The following is a 15,191-nucleotide window of genomic DNA, read 5'->3' as shown; positions in this document are numbered from 1 at the left end:
GACGCAGTTACCTGGTCCCTTTCCCCCCCTCCTTTTATCCTGCTGGTCTGGGCCGGATACGGGGATCGGATTTCAATCTTACAAGCCAACTCTTGTGGGATTGGGATCTGATGGACACAGAACTTGCATCCTTGGCAGCAGGGCGCCCCTTGAGTCTACGTATTTGAGTAGACCACCCTTTTTGGCATGTTAAGAATATTTTGGCTATGGATTTTGTTGAGAGCGAAATTCGACTTCTAACTTTGTAGCGTTAGTTATTTCTCACTTAAGTCTTTGGCGCCCCTATTCTTCGTCTTCCTTCTTCTCTATCTCTCTCTCTGTCTTCATTTCTTCAAGTTTTTTTTAATTTTTCAACCTTCCCCCCCCCCCAAGATTTTGAACTTGTTACTTACGATTTATTTAACGTACAACTCTGATCTGAAATTACCAGCTGAGACGTTGCAAGACACGATTCATGAATGGAGTAGATAATGATTGGGTCCTCCATCACATTTTGACCTATCGCTGAAATGAACAAAGACTTAGTATTTGACGACACTTCGATTACGTTCTTTCACCGTCGTTCCTCTTAAGTTTTTTTTTTTTTAATCCGTTGGTCACTTTCCTTTCTGTTTTGGTTTTCGATTACTTTGTAGTTAATCTGGGCCCAGAAATTGTATTTTGATTTACCTAGTTATATCTAGAAATGCTCTGTGTTACGTGCCTGCCTCACAAAGTTTTTTTTTTCCTTCATGATTTAAACACGAATTGATTATATAAAAGTTAAAAATTTATAGACGCGCGGTATCAGATAAAATTTAATTTGTTTCCAAATGTAATGTTGGAAGTCATTTGTTTTCTTGGACAATGTTGCAACCTTGTAAAATTTTATTGTTGGGGATGATTAATTTAAATGTGTGCGCATTTATTATAAATATATATATATAGAGAGAAATAAATACTTCGAAATGTATGTGTAATTAGTATGTGAATATGATGTTAAAGTAAAAGTATGATATTAAATGTATTATGAATATATGTAAGAGCGCTCGTGTCTGTCCCCCTAGACGTGTATTGGTTGCTATAGTTTACCAGAAGTCTTCCGACGAATTTAAGAATGTAGATTTTGTTAAGAATACCGCCGTGCACTTAAGTAATTTTCCTTTTCTTCTGAATCAATGTAAGTGATAACCTCTGTAATTATATAATGGCATGCATTGAAAAAATATCGGCAGGTCTAAACGTAACCCACATCATAACGAATATTATCCCTGAACAATTAACCTAAAACCATTGTGGAAAGTGTACCTTGAATCCGTCTCACCTTCATATGTATCCTGTGACTTGACCAGTTTTTTTTTTATCCTCAATTTGAACCATCATACTCCGTACACCTGTGGAAGATCATTTTTTTTTAATCCGAACCATGTATAAACATATACGAAAGTGATCCTAATGAAAGGTCTCGTGAAGTGTCCCAGTGTTGGATAAATAACTTGAAATTATTCGATTAATAAATTTGGAAATAGACCGTCTAAGAGGAGAAACTTCCTCTAGTGAAAGTTATTTTCTCGAAATCCCTAGATGGGTATAGACGTAGCAGTGTGCGATTGCAGATATAAACTGTTACCAGTTACAAACCAAATATAGACGACGAATGGTTTTGTAAACCAATAGATATATATATATACATATAGAGATATATATAAATGACCACAAACTAAGTTAAATGGAGCGAAACGTTTTGGACACTACGACTAGTGCGTGAGTTGTGATTTGGACGCTCAAAATTATTAATAGTTTAAATCTCGACGTGAGGTAGAGACTCATATAAGTTCTAATACACCAAAAAGTTTTTTTTTCTTCCCTCTTTGTCCAATTTTTTTTAAGTGAAATAAGTTTTTTTTCTTTTGCGTATGTCGCAAATCATCATTTTGCTTTAGCATGCCTAAGATATGATACGTGTAATTATTTTTTTTTCGTTCTTTTCCATTTGTCAATATGATTGAATATATAAAATTTACTAAAATATAATACTATGTACTCTATTAATATATAACCAAGAACTTGTGCTTTTAATATTTTCTTCATAATTATTTGTTTTGTCCTTTTTTTTTCACTATGAATGTAATAAACTATTTGTACCTTTGTAGTTAGTTGGTTTCCTTTAAACATATATACACTGTCCTGAGTGAGTGAGCGTGTGAATGCATGATAGATTTAATATAAGTAATTTTAGTGATATCATTTGTCATATTAACATCTGTAATATATGTGTCATGTTTTAATATATGTGTTAAGGTAAATAACCTAGGTCATGAAGGACCGTCACTAATGGTTTAAATCGGCTCGAGGAGTGAAGCAAAAATAGCAGGATAAGCCTAAATACGACATCTTTCTTCCAGGAAGTTGAGACTTTTATTGATGCGATACATAAATTTATATTGAGTTGATAAGTTTGATTTTTTTTTTCCCTCGGCTAATTCATATGTGTGGTCGATCCTAGAGGACAGAGTTCAGATGCTGGATAGTTATCAATCACCGGTTGGAATAACATTACAAAGAATTAAATATCACTTTTCTCATTTCCAGGTCTAGGTCTGGGCAACCCCATGATCGTGGTGCCTGGAGCTAGGTCTGGGTAGTATGAGGGAACATGTGTCTATTCCGAAGCATTCCAAAATTGATTAGTTGTTAATAACATTTAGAATGATTCATCTTTCAACGACTTTCCCGACCTTTTACTATATTTCCGGAATTATCCAGTAATCTGTTTCTCATTAAAATACCCTATTTCTTTTCTTTCTTCTTTACCTACCTCCTTCTTTTACCCTTCTACTTTCTTCTCTTTCTTTCCTATTTCTAAATGAAAGAAAACGGAGTCATGATTGAGAGTAGTCGCTATTGGCACGGTCAATAAGTTGTTTCGATGAGTTTTCTTCGGGAGTCCGATATGGAATAATTAACAATAACAAAAGGTTTATTGGAAGTTACTCTATTGGAAAATAATCTGGATTTCAATCAGTAAGTGATCTTTCGTAATCGTCCTCGTTAAAGAAAATTAATTTCAGCGACTCCTCTCCAACTCTACATTAGCTCTTTTATCTTCGTTAATTTTTGTTTTCTTTCAATGGAGCTATTTTACACAGGGGGTGGGATAAAATGGTCATTCACAATAGGTCAATCTATTTGCACATACAACTTGTTTGGCAAAACTGCACGGCTTACACTCTTTACATTTGTAGAAGAAAGAATAAAGAATATTCAACTGCAAAATCATCCACTCTCCATTGATAGCAACGTTGCTATTTCAATTTCATCCTTCAGGTGGCCATTATGCTTCCACTTCCAATACCTTGTTGTTACAATATTAGAGAGGAAGGTACATAGAACAAACGTACCAGTGTATGACAAATTATATACTTATAGAGTAGGGTCAAATCACTGCAAGTAAATTGCTCTTAGTTCTAGCGGGAAAGTCACAGCAACAAGTTACATGGTACACTAGAGTCCCTAAAACTAGGCTCAATGTGGATCGAAGGGTGGCCGAATTTTTGAAAATGCCAGGTTATTGGAAATGGAGTTAAAAAAGAATAAATACGAATTTTTCTCACAAAATACAGTACAGGTACTGCTCTTGTATAAATTGGTTGCTTGAGAATACAACAGAGAATAAACTACCCAAATACCCTTAAACAAAGGAAAAGTATGTAGCTTATGAAGGCATAAAGCCTGTACTCTAGATGAAAATAAAAATTAATGAATACACACTGTACAGTAATTTACCTGATAAGACAGACCTCAGAAAAATACTTTATGAAGCGATAAAGCTGTCTATAATCAAAATTAACTAGTTGACTTTTCAAGGGGTCTGCTTGTGGGTTTTTTCGCCCTGCCAGAATGTAACCGAGTTATCTGCACTGTCGGGTTATCGAGTGTTGAGTTTAAGGGACACTGCTGTATACGTAAAATGGAGTATGAGAGCTTACCATGTAAGGAAATACATAGAGAAAGTACGACCGAAATTTATGTCATATATCATGGCAAATAAACATTTTGTGTTAATTATCGTACCTAAAATGTAAGTGTGATCAAAGTGTACGATATTACTCAAGTAATGATAAAAGACTGAAAGTGTTCGATAAAATCAGTGTCTGTAAGGAAAAGGAGAAAATTAGATGGATAGAATAACCCCACAGAGAAAGTGTTATCGAAAGGTGGAAAAAGCAGGATAATAAGTTAATATACACTGTAGAAATAGTTGAAAAGAAAGCTATTTAGGACATTGAAAGTTCGGGAATACTCATCCTAGCTATTCATCACAAATTGTTTATAACATTTTATGGAACAAGTCTTTCACCTACCTTCTGCAAATTGACAACTGCGTTTAAAAGCTTTTGGGTTTCTTATCTGAAGTTTGTCTGATAGCCGTTCTTGTATACATGCATAATACATACATTATGTTAGAAATAGATTAACTTGTTGCTCATGTATTTCAGGGTAGCTCAATTTTCTGCAATGTAATGGGCTTACAGAAAGAACTGTGTGTTGGAAAAGATCCTGAGTTGTATAGACCTGAACGATATATAGACGCCAACACAATGCCCCCTTTCGGCCAAAGTCTTTTATATAACTTTGGCTTTGGTAAGTATTCTCGTACATTTGTATTTCTTTTATTGTTATTATTTTTAAGGGAACCACGTGCGGTAGATCAATAGAACTAATAGATTACACTATTAAGTTCTATAGGTAATTGGCAGGAACTATAAATTAGATATAAAGAAAATATTATTTAGGGGTACCACAAGAATGTGTGCTAGGACCATTGTTCTTTTAATTAATAATTAATATTTATTACTGATGTGGTGGCATTCGTTTATAGCGCAGAATTTACATCTAACACGTTCCTAATAATAAAATCAACATATTTCTTTTTTTGGTATCTGTGGTAAAATTGTGAGTCTCTTATCAGGATCAAGCTATATGAAATGTTGACCTAGATCTTAAGAAAGAATCCAAACCATTATAATGAGTTTAAGTTTTTAGAGATCTCTCATCGACAATCAAACCCAGACCCTCGTGAAGCGAAGGCTTTTGCGTTAACCACAACATCAATGGGAAGGGCTCGAACAAACATGAATATGCAAACAAAACTTCGACGAATCCCGCAATATTATCCAAAGATTATCTCACGAAAACAGCATTTAGCCAATGAATCGAAGATAAAATGCGAGTATACAAGATGTGATAAAAATAACTACGGTGTATATATAGTTGCAAAGTGCCACATATCGATGTTGTATCCAATCGTTCTTTCAGAAAAAAGTGTTCCGGGGGCACACGTAGTATTCCGGGGGGCACAGCTGGTACTATTTTATTTATTATTATATTATAAACGTATTATTTTGGTCTCGTCCGGGGGGCATTCTCAGAGGCCCGGGGTCAATGCCCCCAAAGGAAGTCTGGAATTAACACTGGTTGTATCAATTCGGACCCGTATCAAGGAGAGGTGTAGGGGGGCCTAAATTTTAGCTTCCCCCCTACAATTTTAACGGTAGGCTTGCAAATGAACTATAATATGGTGATGAACTATAATAATGTTGGATCGGGCCCCCCTAACTTCAGCAGGGCTCTCCCTACATTTTTGGACTGGCTAACAGCCTGTATCCATTTCAACTAATATGCCCGATAGTCTAAACTTTTGTTCAGTCAGTGGCGAATTTGAATGAATTTTGACATGTTAATTGGCTTCCAGAGGCAGGATAGTGAGGATGTGTTAAAAGTGTCTGTCGCACGTCAACATTAAGTTTTATTCTAAGCTGCAAACAAAGTGCCAAAGAAGCTAATGAAATATCAAAATCATTGTATGGCAATGAAGCAGTGGCAAGATTATTTACAAGTGGTATGAGAGATTCAAAAGCAGCAAGAAGTAGGTTGAAAACGAGAGGTTCTTCGACGTCAAAAACAGATGACAAACAGTGGCACAAATGATTTGTTCAAACATGGGAATGACTATTTGAGAGCTTTCCGAAGAACAAAACATCTCTTATGGGTTCCTAAACCGCCGATTAAATGGGCAAATAGCTTCTTTCTTCACCACGAAAACGCGCCATGCCACACCTTCCTTTTGATCCGCGAATTTTTGGTCGAAAACATATTTCTATTTATCCACTCCCTGTGCTCTCCAGATACAGCACCGTCTTAAGACTGGTAGGGAATATCCCCCAAGTTCGTGTTGTTTTGATTAGTGAATGTCAGTACAAAATCATTTTTTAACTGTGATATTCATATCTTCATCACAATTTTCTTAATTCCCTCTTGTACATGGCGTGTAACTTTTTTTTCAGTTCAGTCTCGCAGTGAATTGATTTCTTCTGTGTACCTACCTGCACCTATTTTAATAATGGAATGATTTATCTAAAAAGTATCATCAAGAAAATAGCGTAAAATGTTCTTAGACTAGCTGCAAACCAATATTACATTCTTTATATTTTAATGGAATTAGTAATACAGGTCATGGTTTTTACACTATTCATATAAAAAGAATGCTTCTGTATCACCTATCTGTTATGCCAATTATAATATTCACAAAAAAGCGTATATCCTGTAAAATCTTTATCACTATTACCGCACTAACTACTTATATGTATCGTTCTTGTAGATACACGCTTGAACATACTATAGATGATGTATCGCATATGATAATTTTACTAAATTATAATTTATACGTTTCTTTCGTATAACAAACTCAATAAATACAGTATGGTATCAATTTTCTGTCAGTGTCTATTTAGCTATTGTCTCATCTTTTTAAGTTCTGATCATGTAAAAACAATATTTATGTTACAGGTCCAAGACGCTGTATAGGTGAGAATGTAGGAAAAATGACAACATTCACTTTCTTTGCGATTCTTATGCAGAAGTTTAGTCTACATCTTCCAGCATCCCAGAAGATGCCTTCATTGGAACATATCGACGGACCTGGAATAAGACCAAAACCATTTCGTGTCTTGCTTAAAGAAAGATTCTGAGTGTTTTCACATTTGAATAATATTAACTGTGAGGAAAGGCGGAAAATAAGTTTCTATTCTTCTGCTTCTCTGAGATATGATCTGTTTAATGAGAGAGCCTTCCATACGTCATTTGATGACAGTGATCAAAATTTTGCATTGCATTTTAAAGAGAAAGTTTGGATGAACGATTCATTCAGTACTCAGCAATTATGTGGATTAGAACATATAATAATTAGTGATATTGACAGATGCTGAATAGAACTTAAATATATATTATTTGCAAAAAGTGACCAGACCTACTGACATGTTCCGTTTTGCCGATGTACAACAATGCGAGATCATATCAGTTTGGAAGGAAACCCGGATTTCCACCGTCGCCTGTTGGGGCTTCTTGCCCATCCGCCGTACAGTGCTCATCTTGTACTTAGTGGCTTCTATTTCTTTCTGGCGTCGAAGAAGACTCTAAACATAAAGGACTTTAGAAACAATGACAAAGTGTAGACAGCGGTGTGTAGGACATGCGTTTTTTCATCAAACCTTTAAAGTTGTAGTACAGGTGCATCGTCATCCTTTGATTTTATGTCGGATTTCGAAATACGAGATCTGGCTAAACCAAAAGTGCTATTATTGCCACAAACTTACAAATTAAAGGTGATCCTCTTCAATATAATCCCTTCCCCTTTCTATACACATTTGCATATGAAGTTCCCATTATTGTAGGCAGTTGTGTTAAACTTCAGGTGCCACCGTGTTGAGTAGCGCTGCCGTTTCCTGCTTCATCTCTTCTAAGGTCTGAAAATGTGTTTTTCACTTTCGGAGAAAGAAAGAATCATTTAATGCTAAGTCCACTGAGAAAGATGCGTGTTCCAACACGAGTTTTCTTAGCAGTCAGAAACGGCTTAACGGCCAAAGCAGTATGCGAAGTAGCATTGTTGTGATGCACAATCCATTCATTGTCCTTCCACAAGAGCGAGTCTTCTTTCTCACGCGTTCCCACAATTTCACCAAAACCTTCTGGTAATGCTGCGTACCCATTGTCTGACTTAATGGTATCCATTCAATCAGGAGCAGGCCATTGATATTAAAAAACACAATAAGTAGGACTTTCCCTTTTGATTTGCTCATGCGTGCATTTTACATTCGCGATGATGAGGAAGTTTTCCACTGCATGAGTTGCCTTTTTGTTTCGGGATCTACTGAAATATCCACGTCTTGTCATCAATGACGATTTCCGTTAACAAGTCCTGTTCTGCTTCCAGACGTTACATTGTGTCACTGCAAGAGAGAAGTTCTGGTTTTGTATGACATATTTTGGTACCACTTTAGATCAGACTTTGCGTATATTCAAATGGTCGTGCCGAATTGCGCTGACAGACTCTTTATCAATGCCCATCATTTCTATCATTCAAATACTGAACCTGTGATCTTAACCTGGCAATGTTCGTCACTTTGCTAAATTTTCCTCTGTTGATGATCTGGTCTTTCGTCATCATCGACAATCTACCATCCCTGGCTGTGCCACTCAAATACTTGCGTACGTTCCACCTTATTATTACCGTTTACGTTTTGCAACAGTTTCACATACTCACGCGATTTCTTTAATTTAACAAGAAATTTCAGGTCAATAACCTGCTCAATTTTTACATTGCACATCTCTGTCTTTAATCGCTACTGACAGACTAAACGCGACTAAGAGCGACAATTCATATATATATATATATATATATATATATATATATATATATATATATATATATATATATATATATATATATATATATATATATATATATATATAATTCTCTTCTCGAAGGTTCAAAGTTGTTCTGCGCTCATGCTGGCCTCACAGTTCGACGTATACTTTTGACAGGATTGCCAGTCCCATTATTTTGTAAACCAAGTCTCGTAAATTATTTTCTTGTATTCAGACATCTGTTTGCAGCCGCCATGAGGAACTTATTTTCCGACGTAATATCGCACTATATATTGCTCAGAACTTAATTATGTAATGTAATTATTTAATCTTATGAACCTAACTGAATTGAAGCATGTGTACTACCCTATGATATAGGCCTAGTTTTCAATTAAAGATACGACTCGTAATAAATCTGCCAAAACATATGTAATTCCTCAAAATCAGTCGTATAATTTACAGCTTGAATCTGAAAATGTGAATCAGTTGTACTGGAAAATGGTATGTGGTATTGTAGGGAGAGAACATATTTAACAGGTAACTTGTATATATTTTGTATTTACCCGATGTAATACACACACCAAATTGAGGGGCTGACCGAAAGAGGAGGGCCAAACCACACGCCAAAGAAAATGAGATTATGGTTTAAATACGTTGCACTGTCGTCTGTCTATGAGATTCCGAAGTCTATGAGTCTGTAATTTGTTCCCTGTGTCTTCAAAAATAGGATTAAAAATATGTGACGGTTTGCGGCACAATTACTCGTGTTCTGAGAGAAGTGGTCAAACCACAATCCAGCTGGAACGACCAACCAGAATACATGTTTGTTTGTAAACAAAGATGTCGGAGTCTGGTTGCATGCTACCAAACACAACGGCAACAAAAGGTCGTAAACGTGTTTTAAATGGGGAACAGTGGAAACGAAATGTGACTAAAAAGGAATGAAATAGTGGACAGCAGTACAATATGAAAAATGCTTGCATGCGTACGTGGCCAGAAACAGTTGCATCCCTTGGCTCATCTGAAATTTCTGCTTGCTTCTTTGCTATAATTTCATCTGAATCCTGGCCATGTTGTACACAAGGAAAAACTGTGTTTCTTTACGGAGTCCTGGTTTGGACAAAACATGAACATTACCATTTTCTTATTGTACTACATTCTGGTTCACTCACCCAAGTTTGAAGAAATAAGTCACTACTATCTGGTTCCAAACCATACCTTTCTGCCGTGGGAAGTCGGTTTTGGAGTTATCGAGAAAGAAATTCAGGAAAGCAAGTCATATATACATGCCTGAACAGTGATACGATCTTGTTGGAAGAGCCAGTGTGCAGGATCCATTTCATGTAATACGTATGTCAATGATATGAAAAGTGTACAGTCCATTTTCAAAGTGTTATTCAAAGATGCAGTCGATGAATCTCGCAGTAAGGTGAAAATGTGAAAGGTGAGGGCTGTCAGAGAATCGGCAACAAAACCTGTTTTCTTCTTGGTTAAGTACATCTACTCATATGTTGAGGTTTGAAAAAAACGTCGTGTGTTCAGGAACAGCCAGGCACAGGACGCAAAGTGTTATCTAACCTATTATATTTAGTGAGTATTGACCAAACTTTCAGATATCATCACTGCAAAATATTTCCTTTACATTAGTAATATCCGTTCACTACTCTTAATACAACACACATTACATAATGTATTACAGGTTAAAAGTTGAACAGATATCTGTAGAATGGTATACAGAAATAAAAGAACCACCTTTACAGGGAAAAATGCAGTAATTTGTCCTACACTTTACCCTGCGATTTCTCGGAATTTAGTTTTTGTGGCTTGGTCCCCTCTCTCAGTCTGCCCTACAATTATATATCGGAACAGAGTTTCTGGTGACCTATTGTTATGTCACACAATCATTGTTAAAGAAATCACTGTACTACCTACATAAAATAAACTTTTGTAATGAAAACTTAAATAAATAATTTAATCCTCGTTACACTGTTCGTCTAACCTTCCGTTATTAGGTTCCGAATACCTCAAAACTTTCTCGTAACACGACTTTCTATGCAGTCTCCATAGTTACTCTCATATGTGCGTTAAAAGACAACTACCACTTGTTTTATGACATAGTTGAAGAGATTCAAAACGTATAAATTTACTAATAATTGCGGTAAATGACTACATTAAATTATGCCACACGTCTTAAACGTAAGTATATTGATATGTTTTGAAATACATGTAGTATTAACAGGTTGATTGCCACGAAACCAGAAAATTGGTCTCAAATACCATCCTTTGTGAAGTCGTCATACTCAGGTTTGGATCTCACCAAAATTACTTGAAGTTGTGGCATCTTTATGAGGGATTCACTAGAAATTTTCTAATGTATATAAACTAGTTGTACAAACTCCTGAATTTGCCCTGCACCTGTATAGCAAAGCGTCAAGAAGCACTAGTTGTTCATACCTCATAGAAATGTCTTAACATGTATCTAACTAATTTACTGATTAATTTTTACGCACATTATTTATATGTTAGAAAACTTGAGAAAGGGCTATGAAGAATATGGGATGGAAATAAATGTTAGAAAGAAAAAAGCCATGGTGATTGGAACGGAGCTTTCGGTGTTAAATATAGAGGTAGGAGGAGAGAAAATAGAACAGGTTACTAGTTTCCGATACCTGGGTAGTATTGTTAGTGATTATATGAAGTGTAAACGTGAAACAAAAGCAAGGATAGAAATGGAAAGAAGCTTTTTGGAGGAAGAAAATGCTATGTTGTGGGACGCTGAATGAAGAGTTGAGAAAAGACTCATAAAATGCTTCGTGTGGAGTATTCTTCTGTATAGATCAGAAACATGGGCGTTGCGAAAAATGATGAAAAACGAATGAAAGCTTTCGAAATGTGGGCGTTGAGAAGAATGGAGAGAATTTGCTGGATCAAGCGAAAAACTAACGAGAGTTTGTTAGAAATTGTAGGGAAGAAAAGAACAATTTAAGACATTATTAAGAGGAGGAAGAGAAACTGTTAGAACATTGACTAAGAAGAAACTATATCATGAGGGACGTACCCTTCTCCAAAGCCTTCCTATTTCAAATGTGTCATCGGAAACTATGCGAAACATACCAAATGTTCCACCCCCGCCATCATCTTACAGAGGAAACCCTCTCTTTGCTTTGGGGAAAGAAGTGAATTACTTTGGTCGTGTTGCTAATTTGTCGTTCAGTCGTTTAGTCTTGACGAGTGGATCTCGTATGGCATATAGAATGGGTGACAAGACACTGTACATCGAAATGTGTGAAATAATTCATTGTGGTAACGCTTTAGCACCTAACTACTGAAAGATCCCGGCCAAAGCAATTTCTCCTTCTCTTTGGAGGAAGTTACGGAAAAACACACATCGACACCATCGCTAGCAGGGACACGCTTGAAATAAAATGGCTCTAGAGGGTATAGTAGCAAGAAAAAAGAGAAAGGTGGCGAAGGAGTCTAGTATTAGTAGAAGATATCAAAACAAAAAAATCATACCTGAAAACGAACATGTGGAAAACCATGGAGCATGGAAGCTTTTCAGATGCGGCAAATGACATGTCAATACTGGCAGAATACCTATGATGATGATGATGATATTTATAATTTACTCGTTCTGTTACTTTAAAGGATATCAGCTTAATAGTTCATGATTTTTTTGGTTAAATTTAATTATGTGCAAGACTTTGCTTTATCGGAGATGAAGGAAAAAATGTCTGTGAAAAAAATGTAGTGATCAAAGTTGTAAGATCTATATAATGATGTCTGCAAGTTGAGTGACCAAAAAGCAAAACCACTTTGTGCAATATTGAATCTTATGGATTGCTATTGTAAATACTACACTCAACTACGATACCCAAAAGCGGGTCTCAAATTTAAATTGCCGTTAAATTGTCTCTAAGTTTGTTTTGTTTGAGTAATCTGAAGAAATTCTCCATCCATATTTGCTACCCACCCCTATATCGCACTTACATTTTGTTCATAGCAGTCAGTCTAATAAAATATAAACGTGATTATTGAAATTATAATTATTATGAGTAATAGATTTAAATTACACTTGCACTTTTTTATTTATGTCACTGACCTTCTAGAAACATATGTTTGTGTTATTAACAGTATATAGTTGTTTATTTTGGGTAAATGGAAGAATGACTACAAAAGTGAAAGATGAATTGAAATTAAATGACGATTGGTATATATTTAGTATACTTAATTAATCTATTTATATCGACCTATATATAAATGAAAGTGACTACATTTATGAGTTAGTAAGTCTTAAACCACTGACAGACCTCGATCTAATTTTCAACATAGATTAGGTTCAGGCCTGGAATGGTTTCCATAATTTCACTTTGATAGTGAAGGGGAAATTATATATAGGGTAAGTTTGGGTGACAGTTCTGATGTTTCTTTCTTTTACTGCTACCCCGCTAAACAAAATTATCTAATACTTCGTCATATTATTTAACGATATGTTGGTATTCATGTACGGGGCGCATCCAGAAATTAAGTTTCCCACGCGTCCCATAGCTAGGAAACCGTATGTTGCACGAAGAGACTGCGTGTACATAAGAGAGCAAGGTCCTAATAGAGCGCATGCGCCAGCAGAAATTCCCTAATTCTCTCAGTATCGACGTGGAAATGATTGAAGATTGGGGTTCCTATTCCAGCTCCCGCCGCGTGTGAAGTGCGAGCAGTGATAAAGTTTTTGAATGCACAGGGCACAGCACCGATTGAAATCAATCGTCAGCTGTATCGTTGCAAAAATGTCAACGCTGAACCTGTGCGCCTTGCTTTGTACTCTAGGGTCAGTTGCTTCAACACAAAACTTCTTCTTGATCAACAGGCACTCCGTGATAGTGGTGTGCAATAAAAAGCGGAAAATCTACAGGAACTCCTTGCTCATGCCCTTAGGCCCATGGACCTGGCACAGCTAACGATGGATTTCGATTGGTGCTATGCCCTTGCATTCAAAAACTTTATGACTGCTCGCACTTCACACGTGGCGAGAGCAGGCATAGGAACGTCCATCTTCAATCACTGCCACGACACTACTGAGAGCACTAAGGAAGTTCCGCTAGTGCATATGCATCAGGGTTGGCAAAAACCATGGTTTTTATTTAAAAAAAACAAAAAAACGTTTTTTTGTTTAAACCACGTTTTTTTGGTTTAAATCAGGTTTTTATGGTTTAAATGATTTGCTCTATATATTCATATCATATATGGACATAAATAAGTTTGTTTCGTCTTGATGTTATTATGCAACAACCGGGTTATGCTGGAAGGGGTCACATAACCTTAAAGCGGAATAAAAACCGCTTCTCGAGTTACATCCGAGAGAAATTGTCCTCCATTTGAACTCGGAACCAGGACTAATTGGCCACAAATGCGATACGTCTGCCGACTCACTCACGAAGGAATCCTGATAAAAAGATACGTTGTACTGATCATTACATGCTTCTTATTATACCTGTCAAGAGTCATTTCAGAAGGACAAAAAGATAAACAGTTGCACAAGTGAAACCATTACACAGAATTACATATGAACAATTTCAAAGTACTACGGAGCACAGAAGAACTAATTTAGTTCAAGTTAGTTAACAACGATTTTTATTGGTCCAAATTAAAGAAATACACCGACTTAATCTGCATATCAATAAGAAAAGTGAATAAAGATACGAATTATTTGAGTCCACTTTGGCTCAAACTAATTTATACACATATAGATACCAAAGATACTTATTTCACTAAATGCTTCTCGTGGGGTCTGTATGATCCCCCCCCCACACACACACACAAAGTACGGCATTTTCGATGTATTTTATCAATAGTAAACATTGAAACGAAACAATATTTAGAATTTTTCTTCGATTGCAATTACATAACAATAATAACAACTACAAAAAAAATCACAAAATAAACATTTATAAACTTGTAAAAAAAAAGTTGCTTTTGTAGTACAATCTTTTTGAGTAATGAATGGGGAATTTAGGTGTGAATATAATACGAATAATATACGGGAGTGAAACGTGATAACCCACAAATGTGTGTTCATCAAGATTTTACAAACACTTACACTTTTACGAACATTTTTTTTTTTTTTGTTTTTTGGTTTAAACCAGTTGGTTTTTATGAAAAAACCAGCTGGTTTAAACCTTGGTTTAAACCACCTTGGTTTAAACCAGCCAACCCTGATATGCATGCTAGGACCTTACTCTCTCACGTACACGTAGTCGCTTCGCGCAACATACGCGCGTAGTCGCTTCCTTGCTATGGGACGTGTGGGAAACTTACTTTCTGGATGCGCCTCGTACAACTGAAATAGTTTTCGTGGAATGGCATGTTAAGAAACAAAAAATAATTTTATGAAAGTTGACAAAATCTTCGATTTGCAAATTTGGAATAGTGAATCCGGACAGTAGGTTGGCTATTCCGGACACTGAACTTTGAAGGAAGATATATATACATGATAGATATATTGTAGTTTA

The 15,191-nt window shown here is 35.9% G+C and overlaps 1 protein-coding gene across 1 annotated transcript; it reads left to right on the top strand.

The window, feature by feature from the left end:
* Window positions 1-4,492: 4,492 nt before the first annotated feature.
* Window positions 4,493-7,099, top strand: LOC145661967 (farnesoate epoxidase-like). The gene is made up of 2 exons (XM_081727317.1): window positions 4,493-4,623; window positions 6,829-7,099. Exons 1-2 carry the CDS (start codon window positions 4,503-4,505, stop codon window positions 7,008-7,010), a joined length of 303 nt encoding a protein of 100 aa, XP_081583443.1. The 5' UTR covers window positions 4,493-4,502; the 3' UTR covers window positions 7,011-7,099.
* Window positions 7,100-15,191: the final 8,092 nt, after the last annotated feature.

Source organism: Thermobia domestica, chromosome 10 (assembly GCF_964235325.1).
Source record: "Thermobia domestica chromosome 10, izTheDome1.hap1.1, whole genome shotgun sequence".
Classification (NCBI taxonomy): Eukaryota; Metazoa; Arthropoda; class Insecta; order Zygentoma; family Lepismatidae; genus Thermobia; species Thermobia domestica.
This window is presented reverse-complemented; position numbering and strand designations above follow the sequence as displayed.

Bases quoted from the DNA above. Each gene is read 5' to 3' on its own strand.
- LOC145661967 (XM_081727317.1), top strand. From the start codon at position 4,503: ATGGGCTTACAGAAAGAACTGTGTGTTGGAAAAGATCCTGAGTTGTAT. The intron at 4,624-6,828 runs GTAAGTATTCTC...TTTATGTTACAG, and splicing joins TTTATATAACTTTGGCTTTG to GTCCAAGACGCTGTATAGGT.